The sequence below is a fragment of the Mauremys reevesii genome, linkage group 7 (genome assembly GCF_016161935.1).
Source record: "Mauremys reevesii isolate NIE-2019 linkage group 7, ASM1616193v1, whole genome shotgun sequence".
Classification (NCBI taxonomy): Eukaryota; Metazoa; Chordata; order Testudines; family Geoemydidae; genus Mauremys; species Mauremys reevesii.
In genome coordinates this window covers 93,553,200-93,566,526 of record NC_052629.1, presented here as the reverse complement: position 1 = coordinate 93,566,526, position 13,327 = coordinate 93,553,200, and the positions used below count along the sequence as shown (strand labels likewise).

The 13,327-nt window shown below is 49.8% G+C and overlaps 1 protein-coding gene across 3 annotated transcripts in view; it reads left to right on the top strand.

The window, feature by feature from the left end:
• The window catches only part of C7H11orf80 (chromosome 7 C11orf80 homolog), a 56,318-nt gene that overhangs the window by 38,489 nt on the left and 4,502 nt on the right, over positions 1-13,327 (top strand). For all 3 annotated transcript variants that reach the window (XM_039546026.1, XM_039546023.1, XM_039546025.1), the window contains 5 exons: positions 1,404-1,551; positions 4,028-4,171; positions 4,987-5,108; positions 5,890-6,000; positions 6,868-6,966. In XM_039546026.1, coding sequence (XP_039401960.1) covers positions 1,404-1,551; positions 4,028-4,171; positions 4,987-5,108; positions 5,890-6,000; positions 6,868-6,966 — 624 coding nt within the window. The remainder of the gene's footprint in view (positions 1-1,403; positions 1,552-4,027; positions 4,172-4,986; positions 5,109-5,889; positions 6,001-6,867; positions 6,967-13,327) is intronic.

The following is a 13,327-nucleotide window of genomic DNA, read 5'->3' as shown; positions in this document are numbered from 1 at the left end:
GTACTCTTTACTGTACTTATCCTCCCAATCCCCCAGGAGGCAGGGCAGTGCTATTATTCCCCTGGTACAGCTGGAGAACTAAGGCACAGAGAGGCTAAGTGACTTGCCAAGGTCACCCAGTGCAACTGTGGCAGAGCAAGGACTTGAACCTGGGTTTCCCAAGTCTCATTTTAGCACCCTCTCCACTGCAGTGTTCTTCCTCTCAGATAGGCTCATGAGCCATCTCATCCTATTGCAATTTTCACTGGTCACAATGAACAGAGGAGTCAGTTTTAGCTCTTGTGGAGCTCTCATTGATCCTGAGAGGCACTGAGGTGTGGATCCAGCACCCTTCAGGGTTAGGCCACCCCGAAAAAGCTGCCACAGAGAAAATGTGCTGGGTGAAATTCTCATGTGCTGTGGAGCAGGCCAGATAGGGATGTAAGAATGGTCCTTTGGGCCTTAACATCCACTTTAATGTAAAGAGACAGCAGGTCTCCACAGGGGCGGCTCTATGTATTTTGCTGCCCCAAGCACGGCAGTCAGGCGGCTTTCGGCGGCATGCCTGCGGGCGGTCCACCAGTAACGTGGATTTGGTGGCACGCCTGCAGGAGGTCCACCAGTAATGTGGATTCGGCGGCATGCCTGCGGGAGGTCCGCCGGTCCCGCGCCTTCAGCGTACCCGCCGCCAACTTGCTGCCGAAACCGCGGGACTGGCGGACCTCCTGCAGGCGTGCCACTCAGGGGCGGCTCTACATATTCCGCCGCCCCAAGCAGTCATGCGCGGGAGGCGCCCCGGGAGCAGCGGACCTCCCGCGGGCTTGACTGGTGAGGGTCCGCTAGTCACGCGGCTCAGCTGGACCTCCCGCAGCTGCGGGCGGTTCGCTGGTCCGGCGGCTGCGGTTGAGCTGCCGCAGGCATGCCTGCGGGAGGTCCAGCCAACCCGAGCGACCAGTGAACCATCCGCAGTCACGCCTGCGGGAGGTCCACTGGAGCCGCGGGAGTAGTGCCCCCTCCGCAGTGTTGCCTGCGGCAGGTCCGGTCGTCCCGGGGCTCCGGTGGACCTCCCGCAGGCGTGACTGCGGCAGGTCCGCCGGCCCAATCTGCCGCCCCTGCCGGCAAGTGCCGCCCCACGCGCGTGCTTGTCGCGCTGGGGTCTGGAGCCGGCCCTGGTGCCACTGAATCCACGTTACTGGTGGACCGCCCTTGCTGCGCTGGTGCCTGGAGCCACCCCTGGGTCTCCAAAATTACATTGCTCCTGGAAATTGCTGTACCTTGTTGCACGTAAGAACACTAGGACTGAAAGATCATGTGTTTACAAGGGGCAGCCTCCGGCATAACTGCAGGAGAGGGAAAGGTGTTTGTTGCACTCAGATTTCTTTGCCTTTAAGTCTCACAGTGGTTTCTTCCTTAGCCAGCAATACATCTTTTTCTACGACCCCGCGGGTCTGCCCATATCATTCTATGCAAAGGGGAAATCATCGTTGTTCTTCAATGACCCATCAAACTTAGCAGAATGGGAGAAGTACAGCTATAGTGCAACACTGGACTCAGATCCAGGGCAGGAAGAAGGTGCTGTCATTCTCAAAGGCAATTGTGTAGAGCTCACAGCCTTCTCAGAATCTAAAGATCCCTAACCAAGATCGGGGCCCCACTGTGCTGAGTGTTCTACAGTCCCCAGCCGAGATCGGGGCCCTGTTGTCCTGGGTGCTGCACAGATCCCAACTGAGATTGAGCCTCCATTGTGCTTGGTGCTGCACAGATGCGTAGTTAGAGCTTCCCATATTGGTTGACTCAGATCTCAAGACAAGTCAGAATTTGTCTGTTGCCAACAGCACAAGCATCTGAAAATCCACTGACTTGTCACAAAGGATGCACTCAAACTTGAACTGGCAATTTTATGGCAAAATCTGACCCACCTCACTGCAATCCTGTTGTGTCAATTTGGCAGGGTGGCCAGTGGTAAAGACAGAGAAGAGAGGGAAGGTACGTCTACACCGCAAAAAAACCCTGCAGCACCAAGTCTCAGAGCCTGGGTCAACTGACTGGGGCTTGTGGGGTTCACACTACAGGGCTAAATATAGCAGTGCAGGTGTTCAGGCTTGGGCTGGAGATCAGGCTGTGAAACCTGGCAATGGGGGTGGGTCTCAGAGCCTGGGCTCCAACCCAAGCCCAATTGTCTACACCAGCGGTTCTCAAACTGTGGGTCGGGACCCCAAAGTGGGTCACGACTCCATTTTAATGGGGTCACCAGGGCCAGCATTAAACTTGCTGGAACCCCTGGCAGAAGCTGAAGCCTGAGCTCCACCTCTGCCCTGGGCAGCGAGGCTCGGGCTCTGGCCTCCTCTTCCCGCACTCAGGGCAGCGGGGCCTGGGCTCCATCCCCACCTGGGGTCATTTAGTAACTTTGTTATCAGAAGAGGGTCACGGCGCAATGAGGTTTGAGAACCCCTGGTCTACACTAGTTTTGGCCCCTTGCCTCAAGCTCGAGTCAGTTGACCTGGGCTCCGAGACTGAATTTTTTTGTGGCAGACGTACCCTCGGGGCAGGGCTGTGGGGTGAAGTGGGAGGCCTAGACAGGCAGGCACAGGAATGGGAGTCAAGACTCCTGTCTCCTACTGCTGACCTTGGGCAAGTCCCTTTCCTCCTCGTGGCTTTGTTTCCCCTCCCCCTTTTTGGGGCATGGACTCTCTTTTGTGTGTCTGTACAGGGCCTGGCATGGCAGCAGGGGCGGCTCCAGGCCCCAGCATGCCAAGCGCATGCTTCGGGCGGCATGCCGCGGGGGGCGCTCTGCCGGTCGCCGGGAGGGCGGCAGGCGGCTCCGGTGGACCTCCCGCTTAGGTCCACCTAAGCCGCGGGACCAGTGGACGCCTGCGGGAGGTCCACCGGAGCCGCAGGACCAGCAACCGGCAGAGCGCCCCCCACGGCATGCCGCCATGCTTGGGGCGGCGAAATATCTAGAGCTGCCCCTGCATGGCAGGGGCCGCAATCTGAGTCGGGGTCTCTGAAACACTGGCACGATTGGGCCTGGATCTTGAATGGTGCCTCTAGGTAGCACTATCATGCTATTAAATTGCAGTAATAACCAGTGGCCATTATTAGAGCCCCTTCTTTCTCCATCATGCCATTTTGTGGCACTGAGAAGCACCCTGTGGCAGCAGGATCACAAAGTTATTTTAGGTACCTAAATGAGGGCAAGATTTTCCTGAATGCCCCTCCCCTAAAATACTGAGCAAACCATGCCATTCTCCATCACCCATTTGAAACATTTCCCAGCATGCACCGTGGCGCTTTCCCCCATGCTGCCCCTTCATGCATGGCGGGAGCTGCCTGTGAACATCCTCAAAGCCACCTTGCTGTCCTTCCACCCTTGTTAGCCCCCATTTGCTGTGCACTGCAAAATGTTCCCCAGGGGCTGTGCAGCTGGTGAGCTGCGAGTGCTGCTGACTGTGCAGATTGCAAGCATTTCATTGGTTCCCTTTGCTCTTCCTGTCTCTTGGTTTAATTCTGCTGGTGGCTATGACCTAACATCAAGGCTTTATCTGCTCACCCAAGTTGTGCTGTGCCTGGGTAGTTAAAGTGGTGCAGCCCTCTAGTGTAGACACAATTATACTGGGATTAATGTGCTTTCGGACAGTATAGCTATTCCCTAAACTGTACCAGGATAAGGCACCTTTATCCTGGTATAACTGCATCCACACTAGGAGCTGTCCCAGTATAACTAGATCAGTTAAAAAAATCCCCCCCGGCATTGCTTATAGCAGGAGAAAGGCTGGGTGTAGGCCTGGCTGTTGACTGTAAGCTCTTTGAGTCAGGGAACAGTCTCTTTGTTACATTTGGACAGTGCCCAGCAGAATGGGGTGCTGGCCCATTGGCACTACCACAGTGCAGCAGCCTAAGTGGGATCTGAGCTGTGAGAAGTCATGGGTGCTGAGCGCCGTCCTGGCAGCACTGCACTCACATCATGAAGCCGTTTGCCTGATCAAAGATGGCAGCACTGGCTGTGTCGCTGTATAAAAACGCTGCTTGATGTTCCATTGCCCCCCAGATCAAGTGAACCCAGATGTCAGATATAAACTTCACTGGGACGGTGGAAGCCAAGATGATCCAGACACTTGGGAGCAGACTCTGTTGCTCTTCCTCTTTCTCCACTACTCAGATCAGTTTCAAGATAAGCCACTTTACGATTTCTGTATGTATAAAATTGCTTGACTGTTTTCTAGGGTAACATCCCAGCCCAAATCTTGGGCTTGTCTTCCCCTAGAGGCTGGAAACAAAAACTGCAGTGTTGTATATGATTAGTTCCTAGAGCCCTCAACCAAGATCGGGGCCCCTATTGTGCCAAGAGCTGCACAGACCCCGACTGAGATCAGTGTCCCAGCGTGCCGGGTGCTGCACAGACCCCACCGAGATGGGGGTTCCCAGGCACTGCACCGGCTGCAGATGAGATGGGGGTTCCTGGCGTGGCAGACACTGCACCAGCTGCAAAGGAGATGGGGGTCCTCAGCATGCTGAGTGCTGTACAGACCCCAGTGCAGTGCTATGGGGCACTATGCTACTGGGAACATGAGAGAGCCCTGTTGCAGGGCTGCCCAGAGGATTCAGGGGGCCTGGGGCAAAGCAATTTCGGGGGCCCTTTCCATAAAAAAAAGCTGCAATACTATAGAATACTATATTCTTGTGGGGGCCCCTGCAGGGCCCGGGACCTGGGGCAAATTGCCCCCCTTGCCCCCCGCTCTGGGCAGCCCTGCCCTGTTGCTGTTGCTGGGTTTGTGCAGCACCTGGAAGGACAGGGCCCTGCTCTCACTCAGGATCTGTGCAGCACCTGGCACACTGGGACCTGGTCTTGGTTGGATCCTCGGGGCAACCCTGCAACATAAATAATAACTGATTTGCCTTTGGGATTTGACCTGTTTTTTGACTCCTTGGATCATCATCGCCTAAATATGACTCTTCCCTAAGCAAACCAAACCCAATGTAAACGAACCCCGAACTGTTGTGACTCAGGGACCCGGCGCATGATTGCATCCCATATGGACCAGATTCTCCTGTGCAGCCAGGAGGCAGTGAAGCGTGGAGTCCAGGCTGTCATTGACGCAATGCTACAGGAGCACTGCAAGAGAGGGAAGGTAGGAGCTTGTATTGGTATGTGTATTAGGCAACACAGAACCCATGGATCTGAGATCACAGGTCAGCTCTTATATCCGGGCTCCTCTCTCCATCCTCTCTGAGCCTGCTGTCGTATCGGGGTGAGTTTGGCTCTTGCCTGCTCTTTCTGTTCTCGTTGTTTTATTACTGGGTCTAGTTGGCTTCACCACCTATCCTGCAGCCAGACTCCTGTGAACTGTGCTCTCAGGTGATGTTGCCAGCTCAGCGGTGTGGGACTTGGTAAGGACTTGGATTGGAAATGTTTGCACAAAACTTCAAGAAGTGGTGTGGGTGACTCAGCAGGGGCTGCTCCCTCTTCTGAGTCAGTGAGCTGCTGCCGGCACTGTGCTTCAGAGAGAAGGGTGGGGGAGCCCTCCTTTGGAGTCAGTACTGAGCCCAGTGTGGCATTAGGGCATGCTATGCTCCATGGAACGGTGCCAGGCTCTCAGTGGGGGGTGCTGTCCTCTTGGAATTAGTCCCAACCCCAGTTCTCTAGGGCTGTGCTAGGCGATGTTGTACTGCTGTGGGTGACACCATCTGAAAGAGACATAAACCTGCTAGATGGCAGGGTGTTTTTCCTAGGTGTTGGGCTGATCCCACTAGGTGCTGAGCCAGTTCCAGTAGGACCACATCCCATTCCGCCCCCCTAAGTTTCCCCACCACAGGATTTGCCTTGGTTTTCTGATCCATCCCTGGGTGGCCAGGTGGAGGGGTGTCAACGGGAATGGAAATGTGCAGTAAAATGTGCTTGGCCCTTCCCAGAACCAGCGGAGGTTGAAGCTGTCCCTGCCCATCATCCTAGGTGCCATTTCCAGCGTGGTGTCCAGCAGCACTAACAGCCAGTTCAGACGGGAATGTCTGCAGAGTTTGCAGGTAACTATTGTATATGTGGTGGATTTGTTAGGATACTGTTATAATTCTCCATGAGAGGCAGCATGGTCTAATGACTAGCCGTGCTGATTCAACTGGAATCCAGGGCTACTGGGGTCTATTTATGGCTCAGCCACTGACCTGCTGGGTGATCTTGGGCAAGTCCCTTCCCCTCTTGGGGCCTCAGTTGCCCCTCCCACCTTTTGTCTATTTAGACTGTGAGCTCTTCAGGGGAGGCACTCTATCTCACTATGCGTCTGTGCAGGGCCTGACACAATGGGGCCCCAGTCTCACTTGGGGTCAGGGCAGCTCCTGGCAAGACTGGGCCCCCAATCTTGGTCAGGACCTGTGCAGCATCTGGCATAATGATACCCTGATCTCAGTTGGAGTCTGTGCAACCCCCAACAGAATTAGATGCGGATGAAAGTGGTAGTCTTCCGGGGCTACTATAATATTAATAATGTCATGAGAGGAATCACCAGATGGCGCTGTCACACAATCTTCCAAGTTGTTTTTGTCACCTGTGAGCAAGTTTTTAGTATTTGAAGAAATGCTGTGATACTAGTGTTGTGATGCCACGGTTCTTGGAGAGATGTCATGGCAGGTGGCAGAGAGTTTGCTGTCTGCTCTGTTCTCTGGATTTGGAGGCAACTCTTGGGGCTCCACTGCTCCCCCCCTCCGAATTCTGCTCCCTCTCAGTAGAGAGATGAAGACCTCATCATTAGATGAAGTGCTATTGTAGTGCTTGTAAGGGTAAGTGTAGCTTAAGGCCTCTTGCAATCCATGGAGGCATGAGAACTTTTCAAAGAAGAGGTCTCAAGAATCCAAAGCACCTTTCCCTGGGTGACTGGATTCTATTAATGTGTGCAGGTTTCAGATACCCCAGAGCTAATGGCAGCCATTCAAACAGCCTTTGAAAATGTCACTCGGAAGCGACTGATGCCCAGTGGCACATGCAGCATCACAAAAGTAAGTCAGTTTCACCCTGTGGCTCCCTCTTTGGGGCCTCGTATGCTGATGTGTGCCTATCTGTCACCATACATATCCACCCACCCATCAACTCCATGCTCATGACCATGATATGTGAGCACCTCTTAGTCATCAGAGATAGTAGAGATGGAAAGCTTCTACTGAATCCCACATGGCCAGAGTCCCTTCAGACTATTCCCTGCGGATTGTTCCATCAGAAATGGAGACACTGCACATCAGATCCCATCTACCCCATCCCTCTCTGGGACCCAGGGTAGCATTACCCACCTGTAAATTATCCCCCAGGGCCTTGTCCAGCCTGGTTTTCAATGCCCTTCAGTCTTATATTAGAAAAATATCTTCATCCTGCAATCACCTGCTTCTGGGAAAAAAACCGTTACTCTCTTGTATTGTAACTGTTGTTCTGCAAGATATGGGTGTAGAACTCTACTCCATTCAGCACTGTGCTGTGCACCCAGCACTCAGAAGCCAGAGAACTTTCCCTAGCAATAACCATAAGGGTGGTGCTCATGCCCTACGTCCTCTTAGTCCTTCCCCAGGCTGTTTAAGGGCTCCAACCCCCCTCAGTTCCTTCACACCAAACATTAAATGGTAACACTGCAGTGCAGAGGAGACAGAGGGTGAGTCATGGAAGACACTTCTTCACCCACATCTCGAAGAACAACAGTTACAGTCCAGGTAGGTAACCACTCTTCTTTGAGTGGGTGCAGACGTGTATTTCACTCAGGGGACTCACAAGCCAAGTTAGGGGGCAGGGCTCAGAGTCTACTTAAAGAATGACTGCAGCACTTGCCTTCCCAAAATTTGCATCTGATCTAGATGCAGCCCTAATAGCATAATGCTTGGTAAAAGTATGTATGGCAGACCAAGGAGCTGCCCTACAAATGTCCAGTATCGAAACATCATTGAGGAATCTGATTAATATTGCTTGGGCCCTTTTGTTCAGGCTGTTCTTTCATGGTATGTATACCAAGCTCAGCCCTCTCTGTAGGCAGCACATGTGTAAGCGAGCGTGTTTTACTACGAAGGTGGTGGCCGCCATACGTCCCAGTAGTTGAAGGCAGGTGTATGCAGATACCCGTGGGCTGTTTGTGATCACTGATATGAGGGTGGTCAGTGCACAAATCTGGTAATTGGTAATGATGCTTTGGCCTCTACGGAGTCTAGGTGTGCTCCAATGAAGTTCAATTGTTGTACTGGTTTTAGAGTAGATTCAGTTTCTTAATTTATAACCTTAGGGTGTAAAAGAGGGTGACAGTCCTCTGGGTAATATTTATTGTTTCTGTTTGAGTAGGTCCTTTCAGTAGGCAGTTGTCTAGGTATTGGAAGATCAATATTCCCTGTCTGCACAAATGCACCACTACTACTGCTAGGGTTTTGGTAAAAACTCTCAGGGTTGTCAAAAGTCCGAAAGGTAGCATTCTGTATTGGAAATAGTCTTTCCTTATTGTGAATTATAGGACCCGTCTGCATGCGGGATGGATGGTAATATGAAAGAATGCCTCTTGTAGGTCAAGGGGTGAGAACCAGTCCTCCTTTTCCAGCACTGGGATAATTGAGTTTAGTGTGACCATCTGTGGGTATGGACAAACTTGTTGAGTTTTCTAAAATCTAATATGGGTCTCCATCCACGGTTTTTGTTTTGAGTCAGGAAACAGTGGGAATAAATTCCCTTCCCCTTGTGTTGTGTTGGAACTTGTTCCACGGCACCTAGTTGTAGAAGATTATTAACTTATTGTCGTAGAAGGTGCTCAGGGGAAGGGTCCCTGAAGAGGGACAGGGAAGGGGGATGGGTAGGTGGAATGGAGATAAAAGGGATGGTATAACCTGTGTGGATGATCTCTAATACCCAGTGGTCTGTGGTGATGGAGAACCACATATGATAAAACGGTCATAGCCAATGACCAAAGGTCTGAGTTGTTCTTAATATTGGCGCTGGCTGTTGGGAGAGGTCAGTCAGACCCTTGACCAATGTTTCAAAATTGCATCTTGGCTGATGGTGCTTGGGACACCACAGACTGAGACTGGGAAAGATGACATCTCTGTGGCCGGTGTCTTTGTCTCTGGTTGTCGAATTGTCTCTGTTGTTGTTGCAATGTATTGTCTCTGTTGCGGGAGTATGGCTGGTATCTCCTCCTTCTCTTTGGGGTTGTGTAAATGCTGAGTGTTCTTAGTGTAGCTCGTGAGTCCTTCATGGAATGTAGGACCTCATCTGTCCTGGCGGAGAACAGTTTATCCCTATCAAAGGGAAGGTCTTCTACCTTAGTTTGAAGTTCCCTCAGGATTCCCGAAGAATATAGCCATGAAGTTCTGCACATTACTATTGCTGTTGCTGTTGTGCATGCGGCTGTGTCTACAACATTGAGGGATGCTTTGGGTGCTGTTCTGGCTACAAGCTGTCCCTTGTTAATGATGGCTTGGAATTGTTACTTCTTGTCCTCTGAGATTTCATCAAGGAAATCGTTCAGTTTAGCGTAATTATCATGGTCGTATGTTGCTAGTAACACTGTGTAGTTGGCCGTGCGGAACTGCAGACTTGCCGAAGAGTAGACTTTCCACCCAAATAGATTTAATCTCTTCCAATCCTTGTCTTGGAGTTGGATCAGGATTGCAGTTGTTTACCCCACTAAGGGTGGGCTGGGCTGGGGGTGCGAGAAGAGGAAGTCCATGCCTTTATTTGTTACGTAATACTTTCTGTCTGCATGTTTGCAAGTTGGAGGGATGGTGGAGGGTGTTTGCCACACTGTTTCTGCTGGTTCCATCAAGGCACCTGTGACACTGTATGGAATATGGGACACACTTTATGATATTGATACCAATATTATAAAATTGCAAGGAATCTGACCAGAGATGCCATGTAAGGTATCTGTGAAAATGTTATGATTTGCCAAGTATGATCATCTTGTTTATATGTTTGTATCACTTTGTATTGTGAGTTATAGATGTGTATGGTTGTGACATTCCCCTCTGGTGTTATTTGGACTGGTGATTTGCTAGGTCACTCCAGTCATTGACTCTGGGAGCCAGCCTTACCCTGCTCTGCTGTGAGAACCCCCACTCCTGGGTTGTTCACACACAGCCTCTGGCATGTAAGCTGCTCCCAGCTATTTGCAAGCGAATGACACTAGCCAATATCTCTGGTCCCAGACACAACCCTAGGAACCTCCGTCTTGCAGTGTCCAGTTATGCCTGCTGAACGCCGCAAGCTTATTTGAGTTCATCAATTTAACAAAGAAATTGATATGTACCAGGCTTGTTGTCCCAAGGGGAGCCTCTGACACACTTCCAATCAAACACACTGCTTCAGGTAGAATAAACAAACACATTTATTAACTATAAAGACAGATTTTAAATGATTAAAAGTCAAAGCATAACAAGTCAGAGTGGTTACCAAAAGAAAATAAAAGATAAGCACGCAGTCTAAACTCTCAACCCTATTAGGCTGGGCAGCAACTAGATTAAGCAGTTTTTCCTCACCCCACTGGATATTGCAGTCCTTAATATACAGGTTTGTTCCTTAAACCTGGGCCAGTCTTCTTCTCAGTGTCTTGGTTGCTTGCAGCACAGGAGAATTGCCTCTGGGGAGCTAATATCTGGTTGAGTCCCCAACTTACAGCATATTTTAGTGACCACCATACAACACAATTCTCATGACTTCATATGCATTAATGATACACATATATGGATAGAGAAATGACTTTCAGCAGATCATAACCTTTCCCCTGATACCTTACAAGGCATGCTTTATATGTAAGATCATGATTACATGAAAATGAGGAATATGGGTGTTACAGTATGCTCCCCCAAGGTATAGAATGTCACAATGGTATATCTGTATTTCAAAACTTGTGCTGTGTTTCTGGGTGACACCCCCAGACAGATTGGCATCAACAGTGCCTAGCCTGTTTGATGGCCCATCAAGGGTCATCAGCTGTAGAAACAACCCATTGAAAGAAGCCAGGGGCTACACCTTATGAGTCAGAAGGACTTGTAGGACATGCCTATGGACAGGGGACTCCAAGATTTTTCCATGTCCTGTGCTACGAGTTTGTGTTTGGGACAAAGGAAATACTAAACACATGGCAAAGGATATAAAAAACAGCTACGTCATCTCCATCTTGTCTTCAATCCTGCTTCCCACCTCTGGAGTAATTTCTCTACAAACTTAAGCTCTGAACGACCCATCCAAGCTGTGGATGTGTTCCAGAGGGACTTTCAAGCCAGCAAATTCACCAATACTGCTAAGAACCTGATATAGGGACGTTGAAGTCTCTGTATGTATCTGATTGCGTTACCATTTAAAAACTCTCTTCTCGTTCTCTCTTTTTTCTTTATAATAAACCTTTAGTTTTAGACACTAAAGGATTGGCTGGCAGCGTGGTATATTGGGTAAGATCCAAACTAATATTGACCTGATAACGTGGCTGACCCTTTGGGGTTAGAAGAACATTTTGCATAGTGAGTAGAGGTTTTAAATAACTTCTCACTGTACTGGACCTATGTGCTGACTGGGAGCCAGAGAACTGGAATGCAGTAAAGGCAGGGTGGGATTTCTTTTTTCAGCTTCTTGATAACCAGTGTGGGGGATCAGAAGCACAGTTTGTGACTCGTTGGTGAGTTTAACTTCAGTGTTAACCACCAGTTTTGGGAGTCTCTGCTCTTCCTTTTGCAGCCTGAACAAAAACCTAACACTAATACCAAAAGTCCAGCACTTCTTACAATGGTGGACAAATCCAGGAAATGTATGCTCAGGGACCCCATTCCAGCAGGATCCACCATCCATAGCAATCACAACAGATGCCTCACCGATTGGCTGGAACACCCACTTAAACCAACATACAATCCAAGAGAAGTGGTCTCCCGCAGCGACACATTTACACATCAACCTGCTTGAATTATGCATGGTTCGCAATGCATGCAACCATTTCCTCCCAATAATACGGAACAAAACAATAAGAGTCATGATGGACAACACTGCATGTATGTTCTACATAAACCGACAGGGCGGAGCACAATCTCGCTCCCTATGCACAGAAGCCATAAAACGATGGAACTGTTGCATAAAACACAACATCACCATTACAGCATCATACCTCCTGGGTCAGCAGAACATGACAGCGGACACATTAAGCAGACAGTTTCCCCAAGAACATGAATGGGAACTGAACAACAACATAACAACACATATTCCACATGTAGGGGTTCCCACACATCGACCTATTCGCAACAGCATGAAACAACAAATGCCCAAGGTTTTGGTCACTAACAGGACTGGGAACACAGTTCCTAAGGGATGTCTTCCTCATCAGATGAAACACACCTCTCCTGTAGCATTCCCACTGACTCAGTTAATCTCCAGGGTAATACATAAGATATGAAACAACGAAGCCAAGGTAATACTTATAGCCCTGACATGGCCCAGACAGACATGGTTCCCATACCTGAGATGCATGGCGATCTGCGCACCATATCCTCTCCCGCTGCAATGGGATCTTCTCTCACAAGATGAAAGTCGAGTCCTCCATCCGGACATGGAGAAACTTCACTTGCAGGTATGGCTCCTCCATTGCTCCAACACAAAGAATTAACCTGCTTGGAACAGGTTAAACAGGTGTTACTAAACAGCAGAAAGACCTCCACTTGTGCAACATACCTGCAGAAATGGAAGAGGTTGTCCATGTGGTGCAGAAATAAACACATTACTGCACTTACAGCACCACTTCATTTGATCTTGGAGTACATCTTAGAACTGAAACAATCAGGACATACCATAAGTACGGTTAAAGTACACCTATCAGCCATAATTGCTTTCCATCATAAGATCAATGGTGTCTCAGTATTCACACACCCGATCACAAAGCATTTCCTCACAGGTATAACCCAGAAATACTCAACCCCGCACCAGCATGCGATCTAAACCTGGTCCTTAGAGGCCTTACCAAAGCACCATTTGAACCACTCATAACTTGTTCTCTACTACACCTCTCAATGAAGGTAGTATTCCTGGTCACGATTACTTCTGCGCAAAGAGTAAGTGAAATAGGGGCTCTCATGGCCCATACTCCATCTACCGTATTCTTCAAAGACAAAGTGACACTGAGACCACACCCAAAATTTGTCCCCAAGGTATCATCATCCTTTCATCTCAACCAACCAATTCACTTACCTACATTTTACCCTAGCCCGTATGGGACTACAGAAGAGACAATCCTACACTCTCTAGATCAGGGGTAGGCAATCTATGGCACAGGTGCCGAAGGCGGCACGCGAGCTGATTTTCAGTGGCACTCACACTGCCTAGGTCCTGGCCACCAGTCCGGGGGACTCTGCATTTTAATTT